Source organism: Pipistrellus hanaki (assembly GCF_964339955.1).
Source record: "Pipistrellus hanaki genome assembly, chromosome: 3".
Taxonomy (NCBI): Eukaryota; Metazoa; Chordata; class Mammalia; order Chiroptera; family Vespertilionidae; genus Pipistrellus; species Pipistrellus hanaki.
In genome coordinates, this window is record NC_140505.1 from 179217098 (window position 1) to 179233642 (window position 16545).

The 16545-nt window shown below is 48.5% G+C and overlaps 1 protein-coding gene across 1 annotated transcript in view; it reads right to left on the bottom strand.

Moving 5' to 3' along the window:
* Positions 1-911: 911 nt before the first annotated feature.
* NUAK1 (NUAK family kinase 1) overlaps positions 912-16545 on the bottom strand; it is a 70896-nt gene continuing 55262 nt past the window's right edge. The window contains exons 5-7 of the mRNA XM_084880119.1: positions 11002-11121; positions 8405-8537; positions 912-5572 (exon numbers count right to left, since the gene is read on the bottom strand). Coding sequence (XP_084736245.1) covers positions 4419-5572; positions 8405-8537; positions 11002-11121 — 1407 coding nt within the window. The 3' untranslated portion in view covers positions 912-4418. The remainder of the gene's footprint in view (positions 5573-8404; positions 8538-11001; positions 11122-16545) is intronic.

The following is a 16545-nucleotide window of genomic DNA, read 5'->3' on the forward strand; positions in this document are numbered from 1 at the left end:
GGCAGGGACCACAGCAAGAATGAGCTTCCAAGCCAGGCAGATTGCCTTTAAAATGTCCAACGTCAGTGAATATTGCCCTGTAAAGAAGGACTATGGTTTCCCACCCATGTTGAGTTTTACATTCAAGGAAACTTGAATATAAAGTGAAAGTTGCCGTTTCTTTGGAAAGTTAAGACTTTCCTTGCATGGATCCCCTAACACTGCTCTTCCGTACAGAGCAGGACTCTCAAGGTTTGATTCCAGGACAGGGCATGATGTCATTTGGTCTTGTGACTGGGTTCCAGGAACGCCCCAATCTCCCTCATTCTTCATCCCTCTTCCCAAGAGCTTCCTGAAGGGTCTGTGAGCAGAAGGAACAATGAATGGCACAAAGGGACTCGGGTGCCACTTTTTTCAGGCAGAGCAGTGGCCTGCACCACTGGGAAGCATGGCCCATGGATCTGGACTCTGAGCAATCAGAGTAGGAATGTATCTGCCCTTAGAATAGAAGAAGGTGCCAAGGAGGGGGGAAGGCAGAGGAAGCTGAGGCTCAGCCCAGAGCGTGGCTGTTAACCTCTGATGCTGTCTCTAGTCCAGGTGGAAGGAATTGGGTCAGGAGTCTCCTTGGGAACCAGAAATGAGAACACGTCAATGTGAATGTTATCTGATAAGCCAGGATGGGTCGTAAAATCAAGGGAGGGGAAAGCCAGGCTACAAAAAGGGAAGAATGAAGCTGATATGCAAAGAGGAGCAGAAAAGAGAACCTGTCCTCAAAGACCCCACTCTCCACTGCCAACTGCTCTCCACCTTCTGAGAACTTCGAATAAATCCCCCATTTGTGCTTAAGCTTGAATGGTTTTCTGTCAGTTGTACCCATTCTATCACTTAGTTAACTAAACGAAAAACAAGCAAATAAAGAAGCGAAGTCTCAGTTCAGTTCATTGCAATTTATTTAATTTAAAAATAAAAACAGAAACAAACAAAAAAAAACAAAACAGAAATCAGTTTCCAATGAAAATACAAACACTTTGGGTGGTTATCCAGATTTTTTTTTTTTTTTTTTTTTCTGTTTTCCTTTTTTCTTTTTTCTTTCCCCCTGTAGGCTATTCTGGGCTCAAACCAATCAAATGAGTGAAAACCAATTTTGACTGGAGCCATCGAGCATGTTGCACCAATTAAATTACACCAATATATTATTATAATACCTTTGAAATGCCTTTCAGACCAATAAATAAGAAAAGACAAATTCAAATAAAAAAGTCAACTTTTTATTACCAAAACAAAACAAAAAAATAGAAATTAAATAAAAGTCACAACTTGGATTTTTTATTTTTTTTAATGTGCAGTCAAGTTTCTCTCTCTCTCTCTCTCTCTCTCTCGATTTTCTTCTAGGAATGATACCATGCCAGTTAATCCCTACAGAACATTTCCAGTTTGGCAATAAGCAGTCAGTCGATCATTCACATTTGTACTCAAGACAGCAGGCCTGGGCAAGCCTCACCTGAATCCCACCCTGAAAAGTGCTCCCTGTCATCTGAAGCAGCAGCACCTGACAACAGGGATGGGAATTCAGTGAGTTCTCAGCCTTTTCATTACCCCTGGGGTCTTGAAGCACTTCCTGAAAACTGATCATGCCTTTGAAATTTACCTGTAAAAAGAAGGATCACTCTACTCCTTTGGCAGATGTGTAAACTAAGACACTGAAAGGCCCAAGAGGCAAGGGAAGGACCGGGAGAGCTGACGTTGAACCTCCTTCCTGGTCCACCGGGTTGTGTCTCTCACTCGTGATTCCGTGGAAACGAATCAAGCACGACCTGCTTGGCCAGGGATTGGCAGGTAGGGGTGGTAGGACTTACTCAGAAAGCAGGGAAGTGGCTTTTCTGGCTTTTCCCTCTCTTCCAGGGTTTTCCTTAAAAAGCAGTCAACATCCCATCTAGCACCAGAGGATCTAGCAGAATGTCAGAACTAGGCAGGGCTTGAGAGACCAGCTAACCCACCCCTCGAGCTCTCACCGAAGAGGAAACTTAGTTCCAAAAACTCTGCAGGTGCCCAAGGCCACCAGCTCGTTAGCAGCACACCAGGACTCAACCTAGATTCTCGGGGTGGAGGACTGTCTTTGTCACAATCCAGTCTGGGTTTACGGACAACAGAGAACATACACGTGTGTTTCTCTTTGAGGGGGGTAGGGGAGGAGAATAGCTTTTCTGAATAGTGTCATTTTTATTTCAAGATTAGAAGGTTGGAAAATACTAAACCGAGGTAATCACTTGGCAAAAGGAAAAAACAGCAACACATCAAACGGTAGGTAGGTGATATACCTAAGTCATACTGACAGCTACCAACAAGGCCGGCTGCCATGCATGGGGACCAGCAGTGTGGCAGACAAGGGAACTCCCAAAAGGTTGTGGAAAATGAGATAAGAAAGAGTAGGGAGCTCAGAGGCTGCAGAATGCCCTCCATGCGCCCACACACCCTCCACACACTCTTTGCCACCTACAGAGGTTTTAGTGGTGTGTTTTTTTTTTTCCCCCTTTGAACCTTTATTGGAGCTCAGGAAGGAGGTGGAATTGAATGCAAGGAAACTGAGAAGCTTCCCACAATACATGACTCAGCTGGACCTGAAGGAACACAGGAGACAAAACCCCAGAGCTGGTGGCCAAGGAGAGAAATGCCGCCATCTCCTTAGGGAAAGGGTGGCTTTGTCCTAATGAAATGTTCTTCATGCTTTAGGTGAATTCTTTCTCATCTCCCCAGGAGCTATTATTGCCTGTTAGATTTCCCAAAAAGACTTCCAAAACCTAGTCCTCCTTGTGTCTCTAGGTGGCTGCCTGGAGTCAGCCAACTTGAAACAAGGGTTTCAATTCCCCCAGGCCAGTAGAATCTGAAGTCATCCCAAATGCAAAAATAAGACCATGAATTTCAAACCCAGAACCTGAAGATGTGGGAGTGACGTCTTGTCGCCTGCAATCTGAGTGTCTTTTCAAGGTGAGAGTCTTATCACACCGCTTCTCTGCCTCCTCCAGAACCACCTGGGCTTCCCGGGAAATGTCTCCTCTTCCACATGCTTCCTCCCAACCCACCCTGCTCTTTCAACACCTTATTCATTTGGATGGATGAAACATTCTTTTTTCTCCCAAAGCCTAGGAGTTCAAACCCATGACACAGAATACCTAGCTTTGGGGGAGAAACACCTTCTGCCTGACTTTCCTTTCTTCGTCCAAATATCCCACCTACACACTAACTCCCTACAAGCAAACTCACCTACTTCTGAGGATTCCACACGTGGTGGATGGGGAAACCGCCTGCTATAGCTAGACGGGGTCAATGGGTGAGCCAGTTACTCCTTTGGAGACTATAGACAGTGTCACATCCAATTCCGAGCATTCATGCAAATGAGAATGAACCCAAGAGGCAGCATTCCAGTTAATATTGAGATGTTATAGAAATTGACAGGTTGCCCCCTTATTGGTGTTGGGTCAGTTTCCAGTCATCTGTGCAAAAAAAAAGCACAGAGGGTCCCAAGATCTGTCATACACCAGTTTTAACCTTTGATGCCACCATCTTTTTTTCCCATCCACCTTTGGGAAGTTGTGCTGAAGAGCAAGATAGACATCAGAGAAGAAGCCAAAAAAGTCACCATGGGCTCTAAGTCCTTGGCCGAGTTCAGAGCATCCTCTCTCTGACCAAGGCCCTATCTTCCATTCAAGATAGAGTAGCAAATGAACAAGTGCCACTCCGGTAGCATTAAGAGATAACATAGACCCCACAGGATACCTTAACCTAATTCCCAGGGCTTAACCAGGTCAATGATGGCATGAGTGCTACTGCACCTCTTCTCATACCCATGGCAGCCATGACTAGTTGATCACAGCACTCCTTCCCATGTGCCTGGGCTACTCACACCAGCACAGCCAGCAGCCACTACCAATCAACCACCGATTCAAACTCAGGTTGCTGAAATCTACTTGCCAACCCCATGCAATCAGACCACACCACGCTTGCTAATGTGAGAGAAGGAGCAAGCTCTGAGCTCACCCAAAGCAGATGTCCCCAATCTCTCTCATGCCTCTTCCAGGAGCACTTGGATGACTTCTAGGGAAATGCTCCCTCTTCCATATGCTTCCTCCCCACCCTCTAAGTGCTGGCCAATGCCACCCTCCCCCACCACTGAATAGCTGGGCCTCTAGGAGGTACCATAAAGCTGATGCCAATTAGGACCCAAATTCTGACTGGCAGTTGACAGGACTGGCAGAGAGCCCACTTCTCCCTTTTAGGTGCCGGCGCAAGGTTGGCAACCTTGGCCAAGTGAGATGGCACCGATCCTTTTTCAGTCTATCATCGTGGCCAGCAAAGAGGTAACCAGCTCGTTAGCACAAGTCATTGCTTCCCTTCCTCCCTCGTACCCACCCCCAACCCGCCCCTGCACCCCGGGTGGGGAGCTAGTTGAGTTTGTTGCAGATCTCCAGCGCTTTCTTGTAGACCTGAGTCACGTCATCCATGTCCGTGAGGAGGGAGAAGCTGCTGTCTCCCAGCCGGTTCCGGTACCGCTTCGGGTACTGAGGCCGGGGCCGGTTCTGGAGCCCCTCAAAGTCCTGGATCTGGAGGAAGTTCTCCGCCGAGACGCAGCTGCGGATGCGCTGGCGGGCGGGGCGGTTCTCCTGCAGATCCAGCAAGTCAAAGGAGTCGTTGGACAGGACACTGTCGTCGCTGATGACGCTGGAAGGCCGGCTGTAGCTCCGGGAGAGGCCCTCGGAGGAGACGCTGGGCTCCAGCAAGGATTCCAGTGTGGGCATTTCGGGGCTGGCGAGGGCCGGGTCCATGGCGCCCGCGGAGTACTTGCTGCTGTGTTTCAAGATGCCCTTCCTGCGGCAGGACAAGCTGTGGACGGTCACCCTGGCCGTGTCCGGGGGGCTGGGGGACGGGATGCCGCTGCCCATCCCGTCGTTGCTGTCCAGCAGCTCCGAGGACTCGCTGCGCTCCGGGGAGGAGTAGTAACCCGATTCCCTCTGCTGCGTCTTTTTCAAGATGCCTTTCTTGGGCATGGTGGCCGACTGTTTGGGGCCAAGCTTGCCTGGCACCTCCGCCTCGGGGGAGCTCGGGAGGGGCACGCCAGTCCGACACGGGTCCTGCTCCATCTTGAAGGCAGAGGGCAGGGCCGGACTGACCACGCCCTCGATGAAGCCGGTGCTGTGAGAGCGATGCTCGCTGTTGCTCCGCTTCTTGAGGATCCCTTTGGGCCTCTTGGAGCCCAGTTTGGACGGGCTCTCGGGCACCGCGTCCTGGCCGGACTGGGCAAAGTCGTTCTCCTTCTTGGACTTCTTCAGCGAGCGCTGACGCTCCAGCATGACGTCCGAGGCCCCTGGCTTCGTCAGGCTCTTCATTTTGGCCTCCGCCTCGGCCTGCAGCCCCGTGGAGCGGTGGTGCCAGTCGATGATCCGGGCCAGGAGCGGGGACTCGGAGTTGGGGAGGGCGTCGCAGTCGCAGACGCTGCTCTTGTAGCCCCAGTTCACCCACCAGTGGTTCGCGATGTCCTCAATGGTGGCCCGGCGGTCGGGGTTCACCATCAGCATCCACCGGATGAGTCCTCGGGCATCTGCGGGGCAAGAAGGAAGAGGCCTTAATGGGAGCCCCCGGCTTTGTGACCAGGATGACTAAGGAGACACGCTCAGTTTCCGAAAAGTCCAGTCGGAGCCCCAGTCTAGCCAAAGCCTTCCAAACTGTACCTCTAAAACCTCATTGAGACTTAGAACCACATGCCGAAACCGGTTTGGCTCAGTGGGTAGAGCGTCAGCCTGCAGACTGAAGGGTCCCAGGTTCGATTCCGGTCAAGGGCATGTACCTTGGTTGCGGGCACATCCCCAGTAGGGGGTGTGCAGGAGGCAGCTGGTCGATGTTTCTCTCTCATCGATGTTTCTACCTCTCTATCCCTTTCCCTTTCTCTCTGTAAAAAAATCAATATAATAAAAATAAAAAAAAATAAAAAAGACTTAGAACCACAGGCCAGTTCACCATCACAGCCTGGCATGTGTTTGCATGTGAGGGGAGGGATGTCACGAACTACTGTACTGAGCTTTCTATCAACTCTAATCTTTATAAAATGGGCAAGGCCGGGTACCCCGAAAAGAATCCAGACCCAGTCCCAGCAGGTGAATGTCATTTCACGGAAAGGGAACACAGCTGTAGGTTCCTATGGCTCTCTTTAGTCCTCCGGACATAGGCTTGCATACGCATGCAGTGCTCAGGGTCATCGGGAAAGTGTGTAGCGATGACAGGAAATGTGGGGCCGAGATGGCGAGAAAAAGCTCTTCGTCAGAGAGGGAAAGGATGGAGAGGAGCTCAGCCCTGGCACAGCTGGGCAGTGAAGGGGCCAAGTGCAGGGGCCACGCCCATGGCTGGCTTCGGCCAGGTCCTGAGGCTCACACCCCAATAGCTCAGCTCCTCTCCCTCTCCGACAGAAACCACAGCATGCGGAGCTGTCGGATCAGCGAGCTGATCTGTCTGCTGTCAGCTTGCTGCCTGTCTGACAAACTCCATTTGCAAATTTCTGCTGCCAGAGAGGTAGGGGGAAGCCGCACAGGGAACCAGCGGCCTCTCACAGCTTATACACGGACTTCAAAGATCATCTGTGCTTCCCCATGGGGGCTGAATTACGTCCTGGGAGGCGCCCCCTCCCCCGGCCACTTATGTGGGCTAGTGAGTAGCTGGCAAGGGGGCCAGGGGTGAGCCCCACCCTGAAAAGTGACAGGACGGTGTTCATTCAGTCATTCCGCAAATATTCCCTGAACTCCTGCAATGTGCCAGGAATCCCAGGTAGCTGGTTGAGGCAAATAAGACCGCCATCAAGGTCACCCTGAAATTTCTAAAAAAAAAACCCAAAAGAATGAAAAGAAAAAAATCCCTACCAGGTTGGCTTATTGAAAAAAAAATAAATAAAAAATAGATATGACTCTATCCATCTACACACGTGAATGGTCAATCCTCATTATTCACAGATCCTGTGCTTGCAAATTCACCTACTCATTAAAATGTATGCGTAACCTGAACATCAGTACTCAGGGTGCTTTCCTGGCCACTAGTGTTCAGCAGGGAGAGGTAAAACCCCGAGCTGCCCAACACGCATGTGTGTGTCCAGCTGAGGCCCACCGAGGGCACGCACTCTGCTCACTGTGTCTGCACGCGTGAGTCGCCCAGTGTCCCCTTCAGTCTATTCTCTATTCTCTATTTTCACATTGTTCACATTTTTGCACCTTCTATAGATGTGGCTGTTTCAACGGCCCCAGGTGCAGTGCTGAGGTGCTATCTAGTGATCCCGAGGGCGAGAAGGCTGTGATGTGTGTCAGGTGAGCTTGTTCAGGCATGAGTCACGGGCCGTTGGCCCTGACTTTGATGATAAGCAATCAGCAGTGTATTTTAAGCGCGGTATCTTTAAACAGAAACACACAGGGTTTGTTTAAAACAAGGTTGCCTACTGCTCAGTGACAAAAGCACAGGCACTTCAGAGGCTCACAGGAATCGAGCCCTGTATCTCACTGAGAAGCAGCACCTCGGGACTCACTGACCAGTGCTCACAGCAACGTTACAGAATGTCCCTCCATAAATAATGAAAATCGCCTGTGTGTGTCCATGTGTGAACATGTATGTGTACATATGAAGTGCCTGTGTTGACTGTATAAAAAGGGCCCCCTGTGCATACCCTTTCCACACACACAGGGCACTCTCCCATCAAGAGGCAGAGCCCATGGCCTCGGTGGCTTTGACCAACGGGACATGGCAGAAGGGACTTTGTCTTGTTTCTAACACAGACATTAAGAAAGCCTGTCAGCTTCTTCTTCCTCCTTCTTAGAAGTGCAGGCTCCCTCCCAGACTGAGAGGCCCGGGGAGGCACCTCACAGACAGAGAGCCCACAAGGAGTGCCCCCACATCAGCCCCAGCGGAGCTTTACCCAGCCCGGGTGCTCACCATGGTTACGTGGTTGTGTGGGGGAGGGGACAGAGCCCCGATGCGGCCACAGACCATGAATCAGTGCCCATGGGGGCACAGTGGTGAAAAGGGGCCGCTGCCACGCTCATGACACTTACAGTCTAGGCAGGGTGGTCTGTGTGTCTACATGGACCAGGAGAAGCCAAAAATACCTTTCCCAAATTTTTAATCTTCAGGGGAGAAACTGAATCGAAACAGGGTCAGGGGTTTGCCCAAGTTCACACAGCAAGTGACCGGGACTCCCCCTAGCCTTCCTGCCGTGGAGAAGGCTTGTTGTGAAATTCTCATTGGGGAACGCGGCCTCACCAGCCAGCGTTGCCAGAAAGCAAAGACCTGGCGGGAAGAAAGAGGAAAAGCAGGAGACTCCCTTCCAGACGCTAAACCAGAAGCAGGGAGCGTGCGCGAGGGCAGCTCCCGCCCCACCCGGACCCTCCCGGGCACGCACCTGAAGGCTGCGTGGGCTCCCGGTACTCTCCGCTGCTGATCTGCCGGATGAGGTTTTTGTGATCGAAACCATCGAAGGGCATTGTCCCATAGACCAGGGTGTAAAGCAACACGCCCAGGGCCCAGCTGTCCACCTGGAGCGGAGAGACAGGACAGTGAGGAGCTGGGAAGTCGATCGGGATGCCGCCCAGACCATTAGCATCACAGCGTGGGAGCAGCCACCCCCGGCGACCCCGGAGCTGAGTTTAGCACCTGGCAGGCAGGTTGCCATGGCAGCCTGACAACCGATATGCAGCGCAGCTGGGCATTTCTACTTCAAACCAAGACCCCGCAGTCCCGACCCACATCCCGAAAAAGAACTTTCTCCAACAGACTGTCTGCTTTGGTCCTCATTGTAACTTTGTGCAATCGGTAGGGTCTGGATGACTTTCACCCTCCCCACCCCCACTTGACAGATGAGACTACTGAGGCACCAAGGCCTACATGGTTTCTGGAGAGGCCTCGCCCCAGTGACGGAGGTTAAGCCTGGGACATAGGGCTCCTGGCTTCTCACCCAGGAACCCATTCCTCCCTGTACCTTCCTTCAAATGGACCGGGCGGCAAACCCAAAGGCTTACAGGAGCCAGGCAGACAACAAACGTGAACGGCGCGAGAGAGAACTGGGGGACCAACGATCCTTTGGTTTTTCAAGAGAAGTCAGAAACCAGACTTATATGGGAAATCTCCCAGCTATCAAATGTTTGTTCAATATATATACATGTTTTTCTTTTTTAGAAAAAACAAACGTGGCCAAATACAGCACGCTCGCCGGCCGGTTCGCAGGCTGCCAGCTTGTAACCTCGGAAACAGATCCTCCGAGATCAAAGAGGCGTTCATTATCGGTGATAAATGTACAGTGTCGAGTTTCTGCAGTTTTGTAAATGGAATCCCGTGCTCCTCCCTTGCATCCTGACTTCAGAAAGACTTTCTCGGCACTGTCATTGGCAGAGGCTGCTGGCATCCTTCTCTTCCGCCTCCAGCCCGGCCCCAAACACTCTCAAGCAGATAAATATTTGGAAGGAAACATTTCAACCCAGTGAACAGCTGCTATTTAAAGAATACTGAGTGGATAAAAATTTCTATGTAAAAAGAACCATCTTTTTTTTTTTTTTTTTTTTTTTTTTTAAAGAAAATAGCCACTCAAAAAAATAGCCAGCCGCTTTTAAAATAACATTTCCACCTAGCACATGGCCCCCAAAAAGCCTTAGGCATGTAGAGCCATGCATTGCTCATGAGTTCAAAGATACAATTAAAATGTATTTCTTTAATTAAAAAATACAGGCTATCAAAATTATTCGTGGGGGAATTGGTAAGATATGTACACATATAATACCTTAATTTAAAAAAATGAAAAAAAAAATTATTTGTGAAAAGGCAGTCATTCCCAGAACTAAGGGGTTTTTGGTTTGATGTTTGTTTTTTTGTTTTGTTATAATGAGGAAAAACTGAAAGTGATCTGACTGTCTAAATCTTGAGGAGTGAGTAAATTATGCTGTTTATTCCTACAATGAAACTTTGTGTTGTCATTAAAAACTGTTTTAATAACAAATTCAGAATATGTCCTAATATGTTAAGTTAATAAAAGGCAAAATATATACTGTGTATATACATATATATATACACATACATACGTGTATATATACAGTATATATATTGCCTTTTGTATATATGTGTATATATACGTGTGTGTATATATATAAATATACACACACATACATTTATATATACAAGGACCTCAATTACTTTTTAAGACTTTTTTATTGATTTTTAGAGAGGGAAGGGAGAGGGACAGAGAGAAATATGTGTGAGAGTGGAGCATCAATCAGTTGCCTCCTGCACGCTCCCCATCAGGTATTGAACTGGAAACCCGGGCACATGCCCGGACTGACAACTTTTAGGTGCTCAAAACAATGCCCAACCAACTGAGCCACACAAGCCAGGACTCAATTATTTCTGAAATGCAGAGATTTACACTGGAAAAAAGGTCCTTTAAAAAGCCACAAAAATATCAACTGGTTATCTTTTATGGGTAGATTGCAGGTAACTTTATTTTCTCTTTTAGGCTTTTCTGGGTTTTTCTATTTTTCTCCCAAGTTGTGTATGTTATGGCTTTTATAATCATACTAGAGGCCTGATGCACGAAATTTGTGCATGAGAGGTTGGGGATAGGGGATTGTCCCTCAGTCAGGCCTGCACCCTCTCTAATCTGGGACTTCCCTCTCGAAATCCAGGACCACTGGCTCCTAACCATTCACCTGCCTGCCTAATGCCCCCAACTGCCCTCCCCTGCCAGCCTGATCTCGCCCCTAACTGCCTCTGCCTCAGCCCCCGCCACCATGGCTTTGTCCAGAAGGAAGTTGACATCCAGAAAATGGCTGGTTGACCTGGTCTAATTAGCATATTACCCTTTTATTAGGTAGGATAAGGAAAAGTTTGCTTTGCTTATTTTGTTGGGATACTTTTTAAAGTATTTTCTGGATTAAGCTCTTTGCCCTCTGGCCTTTTCTCCCCCCCAAGACCCGCCACCCACCCCGCCATCCACAACAGGCAGCTGCTCACCTCTGGCCCTCGGTAAGGCCTCCCATTGACAATTTCAGGAGACGCATAGAGTGGGCTCCCACAAAACGTTTGCAAGAACTTGTCCTTCTGGTACAGGTTGGAAAGCCCAAAGTCAGCAATCTACAAAGACAAGCAAGATCCGGGAGGCTTGTTAGTGTCGCAGTCCGTGTCTGCATTTGGGTCAACTTGCACCACCCAGCACTAGAGCAGCTGAGGGCACCTGGGGGGGTCTGCCGGCTGAGTCACCCTCTTCTCTGTAGCCCTGAGTCTTCAAAAAAGGACCAATCAACACGACTGGGCCCGTGGCTTCTGGCGGCGGTCACTGGCATCCAGCACACGTACTGCCCCATCTGCACACTACCTGCTCTGTTACTTAAAATTACTCCTTACCTGGACACTCTACCTTGTTTAAATATATATATATTTATTGATTTCAGAGAGGAAGGAAGATGGAGAGAGAAATAGAAACATCAATGATGAGAATCATTGATTGGCTGCCTCCTGCACACCCCCTATTGGGGATCGAGCCCACAACCCAGGCATATGCCCTTGACTGGAATCGAACCCGGGACTTTCCAATCCACAGGCCAACGCTCTCTCCACTGAGCCAAACTGGACGCTCTATCTTCACTTACATTTAGATTTGCCTGAGAAATCCACAAAACCACAGGCTTCATGTTTCTGATGAACACTGAAGTGCATAACTATTAGTTTGAGAAGTATTCACCTGTGGCCTACTTAAAGTCACACTGCATCATGGTGGTGTGCACATCACACTTGGGAAAACCCTCACCTGTGCACCTGACACCACCACCTCTTTATCCGGTCGCCCCCAACTGCCCTCCTCTGCTGGCCTGGTCGTGCCCCCAACTGATCAGAACTGCAGTTTGCCTAAACGGTGACCCTAGAAGAAATGGAGTCAGGGCACTGGGTTTTGTTAAATGAGTTCTTAATCCTGTTTCAGCCATCTGTGCGACATGGAGCAGGTCCATCAGCTACTCTAAGCCTCGGTTTACTCACCAGAAAATGGGAGTCCATGATCCCTGTCCTGTTCTAGCTCACAAGATAATTGTGAGAATAATTTTTTAAAATCCATCCAGAGGAGACCATGAATGCAAAAGTGCTTTATAGTCCTAAGCAAACGCTTTACCTAACCTTGCTGCTCTTGTGCTGCACACCCCTTGAAGTCATTCTCTGTCCCTCGAGTTTCTTTAGTGTTTTATTGATTGTTATTTATGGCAGCATTCTTCCATATATATTTTTTCCACATGGATCGCATATATACCAACACATACAATGTACATATATATATAGATGCATATATATATATATATATATATATATATATATATACATATATACATTAGAGAATTCACCTTGCCTGTTAGACTTACGTCCCCTGAGGCAGGTGGGAGGTCCCACACCTTCCCCTCATCTTTGTATCCCCACCGCTTAGCACCTGCTTTCGCCCAAGAAACACTGCTCACCAGAATAAGCAGTACAGTTTGAAAAGCTCGAGATAATTATTAGATAATACAAAGGGATAATAATAAACTTAGCTATCACTTTACTGAAAGACGTCCAAGTACCTAATCCTACCCAAAACCCCATTTACACAAAAATGTGACTGTACGTTATGGCACCGAACTGTACATCTAAAAATAGTTAAGATGGTGAATTTTGTTTTATGGATATTTTACCACATTAAACACACACACACACACACACACACACACACACACACACACACACACAACAGATGAGAAAAATGAGGTTTAGGGAGATGAGGCTGTTCATTTCAGGTGAACTAACTGGTAGGTACAAATGTAAATCTGTGTCTGTAAAGTTTCCAACCGTGTTCCTTCCTGCCCTGGGGAACAGCAGGTTTCACTCCACTCTCAGCCTTTCCCGCCAGCCTTGCAGCCTGGGCCTCCGCGGGCTTCTGCCATTCCCCAAGCTGATTTCCACTGGAGGCTTCAAAACAGCCTGAGTGCCTCCTATGCCCAGTCTGACCACAAATCAGCTAGGGCTCTGCTGTGAATGCAGGACCCCGAATGAATGGAATCAATGCAGCCCTGAATGAATGGAATGTCATTGCCAGTAGCTGGGGGAAAACCACCCTTACAAAATGCATTTTCGGGGTTCAGATTGCACTTCATTGTCCTGAGCTCCACTTTATTATCAAGGCCCCTGCCTGGCTTGCTTGCAGGAAGCTGGTTGGAAGCTCTGTGACATGTGCCCTGTCCATGAGATGAGGAATGACACTGCTGCAGTCCTGGGACATAACGAGAAGTCACAGTCTGCGTCCTCTCCAACCACGAAGGCAGAACTGTCCCAGCAAGTGCGCATCCTGTGAAAAATACCTTCCTTCCCGCCCCACAATGGCAGCGGCACCTGGGGCACCTAGGAGCTTCCAAACACACACACGTGTGAGAGGCAGCCTCCAGCTCCGCGTGTAAAACCGCACGTGCACACACTCCCCCGTGGAGTTCTCCACGTCTGGGCACCCTTGCTGTCTTTGCAGCCTTGCGGGAGTGTGTTTATGTTGTACCCACTCCCGTCCTCATAGACTGATGCTTATCAGCCTCTGCCCGTAAAGCTGTCAGGGCTGCTGACAGAAGATGAATAGAGATCTAGATTAGTCCGTGTTCTTGGCCCTTTAACGGAAAAGCAATACTAATCAACACACACACACACACACACACACACACACACACACACATCGTTCTCAAATCTTGAGCCACTTAAACGTGGGCTGTGGCTCTAGAACTCATACCCTGTGGAGCCTACAGGAAGTCGCCACTGGGTTGTGAAACTTCTCAGAGCCTCAGTTTTCCCATCTGTAAAATGGAGGTCGGGGCAGTGACTACCCCCACAGGGTCATGGCGAAAATTAAATAACATAATATACGTACAATACTTACAACAGAAATTGGTGCAGAATTGAAGCTCAAGAAATAGTGGTTTCCCACCTTTAAATCCATGTTGGATACTCAAAAGTATATTGGATTTCCATTTAAGAGAGTTATATAAGGCTTCTATTTCAAATAAGTATAATTTTTAAAAGTGAATTGCACTAAATATACTAAGTAAAATAGCACAGGAGATACTAGGAAAAGTCAAAATCCAAGAAGAGAGTGGAAGAAAAGACATTTGAGCCCAGCTGGTGCAGCTCAGCGGTTGAGCATCGACCCCGGAACCAAGAGGTCACAGGTCAGGGCACATGCCCTGGTTTCGGGCTCAATCCCCACAAGGGGGCATGTAGGAGGCAGCCAATCGATGATGTTTCTCTCTCATAGATGTTTCTCTCTCTCTATTTCTCTCCCTTCCTCTCTCTCTAAAGAAATCAACAAAAAGCATTTTTTAAAGAAATTTGGGAAAAGCTAAAAACATGTGGAATGATGATTTGGAACATAATGAAACAAAAATAACCAAATCTCCGAAATGGTTTCAACCTGAAAGAGCCTTAAGGGATGAGCTGAGCCTACCCCTCGTTCTGTAAGTGAAGCAAGTGGAGGTCAGAGGACCTCAAAGCTTGGCTGAAGGCCAGGAGAGCCAACCCCCCAGGCATCAGGTTCCTCCCAGTCTGTGTGCATCCTCTGTTTCAGAGCATCAGGCATGTTTCGAGGGTGACTCCGCCAAGGAGGCATCTGGGCATCGCTGTTAAAGTCGTCTTTTGCTGACGCACTGGTCACCTTTGGGGAAAGGTAACTAGCTACTTTGCATTTCTCTCCGGGTGGCGGCCTGTTCCCCTGGCCTGTGCTGGTTCAGAACCACCCTCTGACCAGAGAGATGGCGCCCACCTAGCGCCCAGCTTGAATCTAATAAAAAAATAAATAAAAAAACACCCTCTGTCCCCACCCCGGGTTCCGTTCAGCCTGGACTCTGAAAAGAAAACGGGGAAGTGAACCCTTGTGTCCTTAAGGTTTGGAGTTTTTGTTGGTATAGAGTCTTTCTAGACGTGTGCCCTGCCGGATGGAAGTCAGAGTCAGAAAGATCAACTAGGAAAGGACAGTTCACATTTCAGAAGAATTCACCTCACTTACAGGACGAACCTTGAAGACAAGCCAGACACCGAAGGATAAATAGTATGTGATTCCACTTAGATGTGGCTCAGAGTAGTCAATTTGGGAGAAGCAGAAAGAGAAATGATGGTTTCCAGGAGCTGGGGGGAGAAGCACTGGGAAATTGTTTATTTCTTCACTGGCTACAGAGCTTCAGTTGGGGAAGAGAGAAAAGCTCTGGAGATGGGGAAGTGGTGATGGTTGCACAACCATCTGAACGTACTTAATGCCACTGAACCGTACTCCTAAAAATGGTAAACTTTATGTTACATATATTTTACCATTAAAAAAAAAAGGATTAGGTGGGTGTATGGGAAGAGATCACCCAAAGAACTTGTATGCATGTATGTGTAATCCATTGGATGTAGACAATAGGGTGGTGAAGGCCTGGGATAGGGGGGGAGGCGGGCTAGAAGAGGTCAGTGGGTAATACTTTCAATAATAAAGATTAAAAGGAGAAGGGGAAGCAGATTGGAAAAAAAATTTTTTTAAAAAGGATTAGCCTCAGATCACATGAATAATCGCTGTGCGCTCACCCGATGAAAAAGGGAAGTATCAGCTTGCTGGTGATTAACCGCTGGGAAAGGATGCTGATGACATTGACAGTGTAAGCAATGGTCTGACGGTCAGGTGAGGAAGTCAGTGCACTGAGCAGATCAGAGGTGAAAGCCAGGAGAACCTGGGGCTAACCCTGGGCTTAGCCCTACTAGGGGCTCAGTGGGACCTGCCAAGTTCCTCCATTTCCTCACCTGCAAAATGGGATGATAACATAGCCCACCGCATGAAGGTGTTGTGAGGATCAGAGAACCTGCATGGAAAGCCCTGAAATAACCCTGGTTCCAGAACTCTATTCATTACAGCTGTTTCGATAATGCTGATGATTCCGTTTCCTTAACACTGCTAGCAGGCAAAGACACAGGACTGAAAGCATTATGCCGCTGTCCACCCAGCAGCCAACCGAACTGTCATCCTTCATTTCGGAAATAAGCACGAGAGGCTGCGCTGCATGAGAGGAAGGGGAAGGGATGGAGAGCTTGAGTGTTTGAGTTCAAATCCCGGCCTCAGCTCTTCCCAGCTGGAATCTGAGGCATGTTGGTCAACCCCTCCTGTCTCCACAGAAGTCTGAGGACCAGCAGCATGGCCACTGGCTGGGAGCAGGTCCATTACAGAACTGCAGGCCCCGCCCACCTCAGGCCTACTGAGTCCGGTTGCATCTCAGCAAGATCTCCAAGGGATTCGCCTAACATTAGCCACTCTGAACCTGTTTCTTCATCTCTACAATAGGGGATGATTACGATAATGTAACCAACCTATTTTGCAGGACTGATGTAATATCAAATCAATGATAGATGAAAACCATGCCTCACACGGCCTGCAGTAAATGTTAGCAATCACTACTTCAGCCTCTCTGAGTCTCAGTGTCCTGGGCTGGAAAATAGAATGCAAACAGCACCAACCACAGGATGCTGTGAAAACCAAAA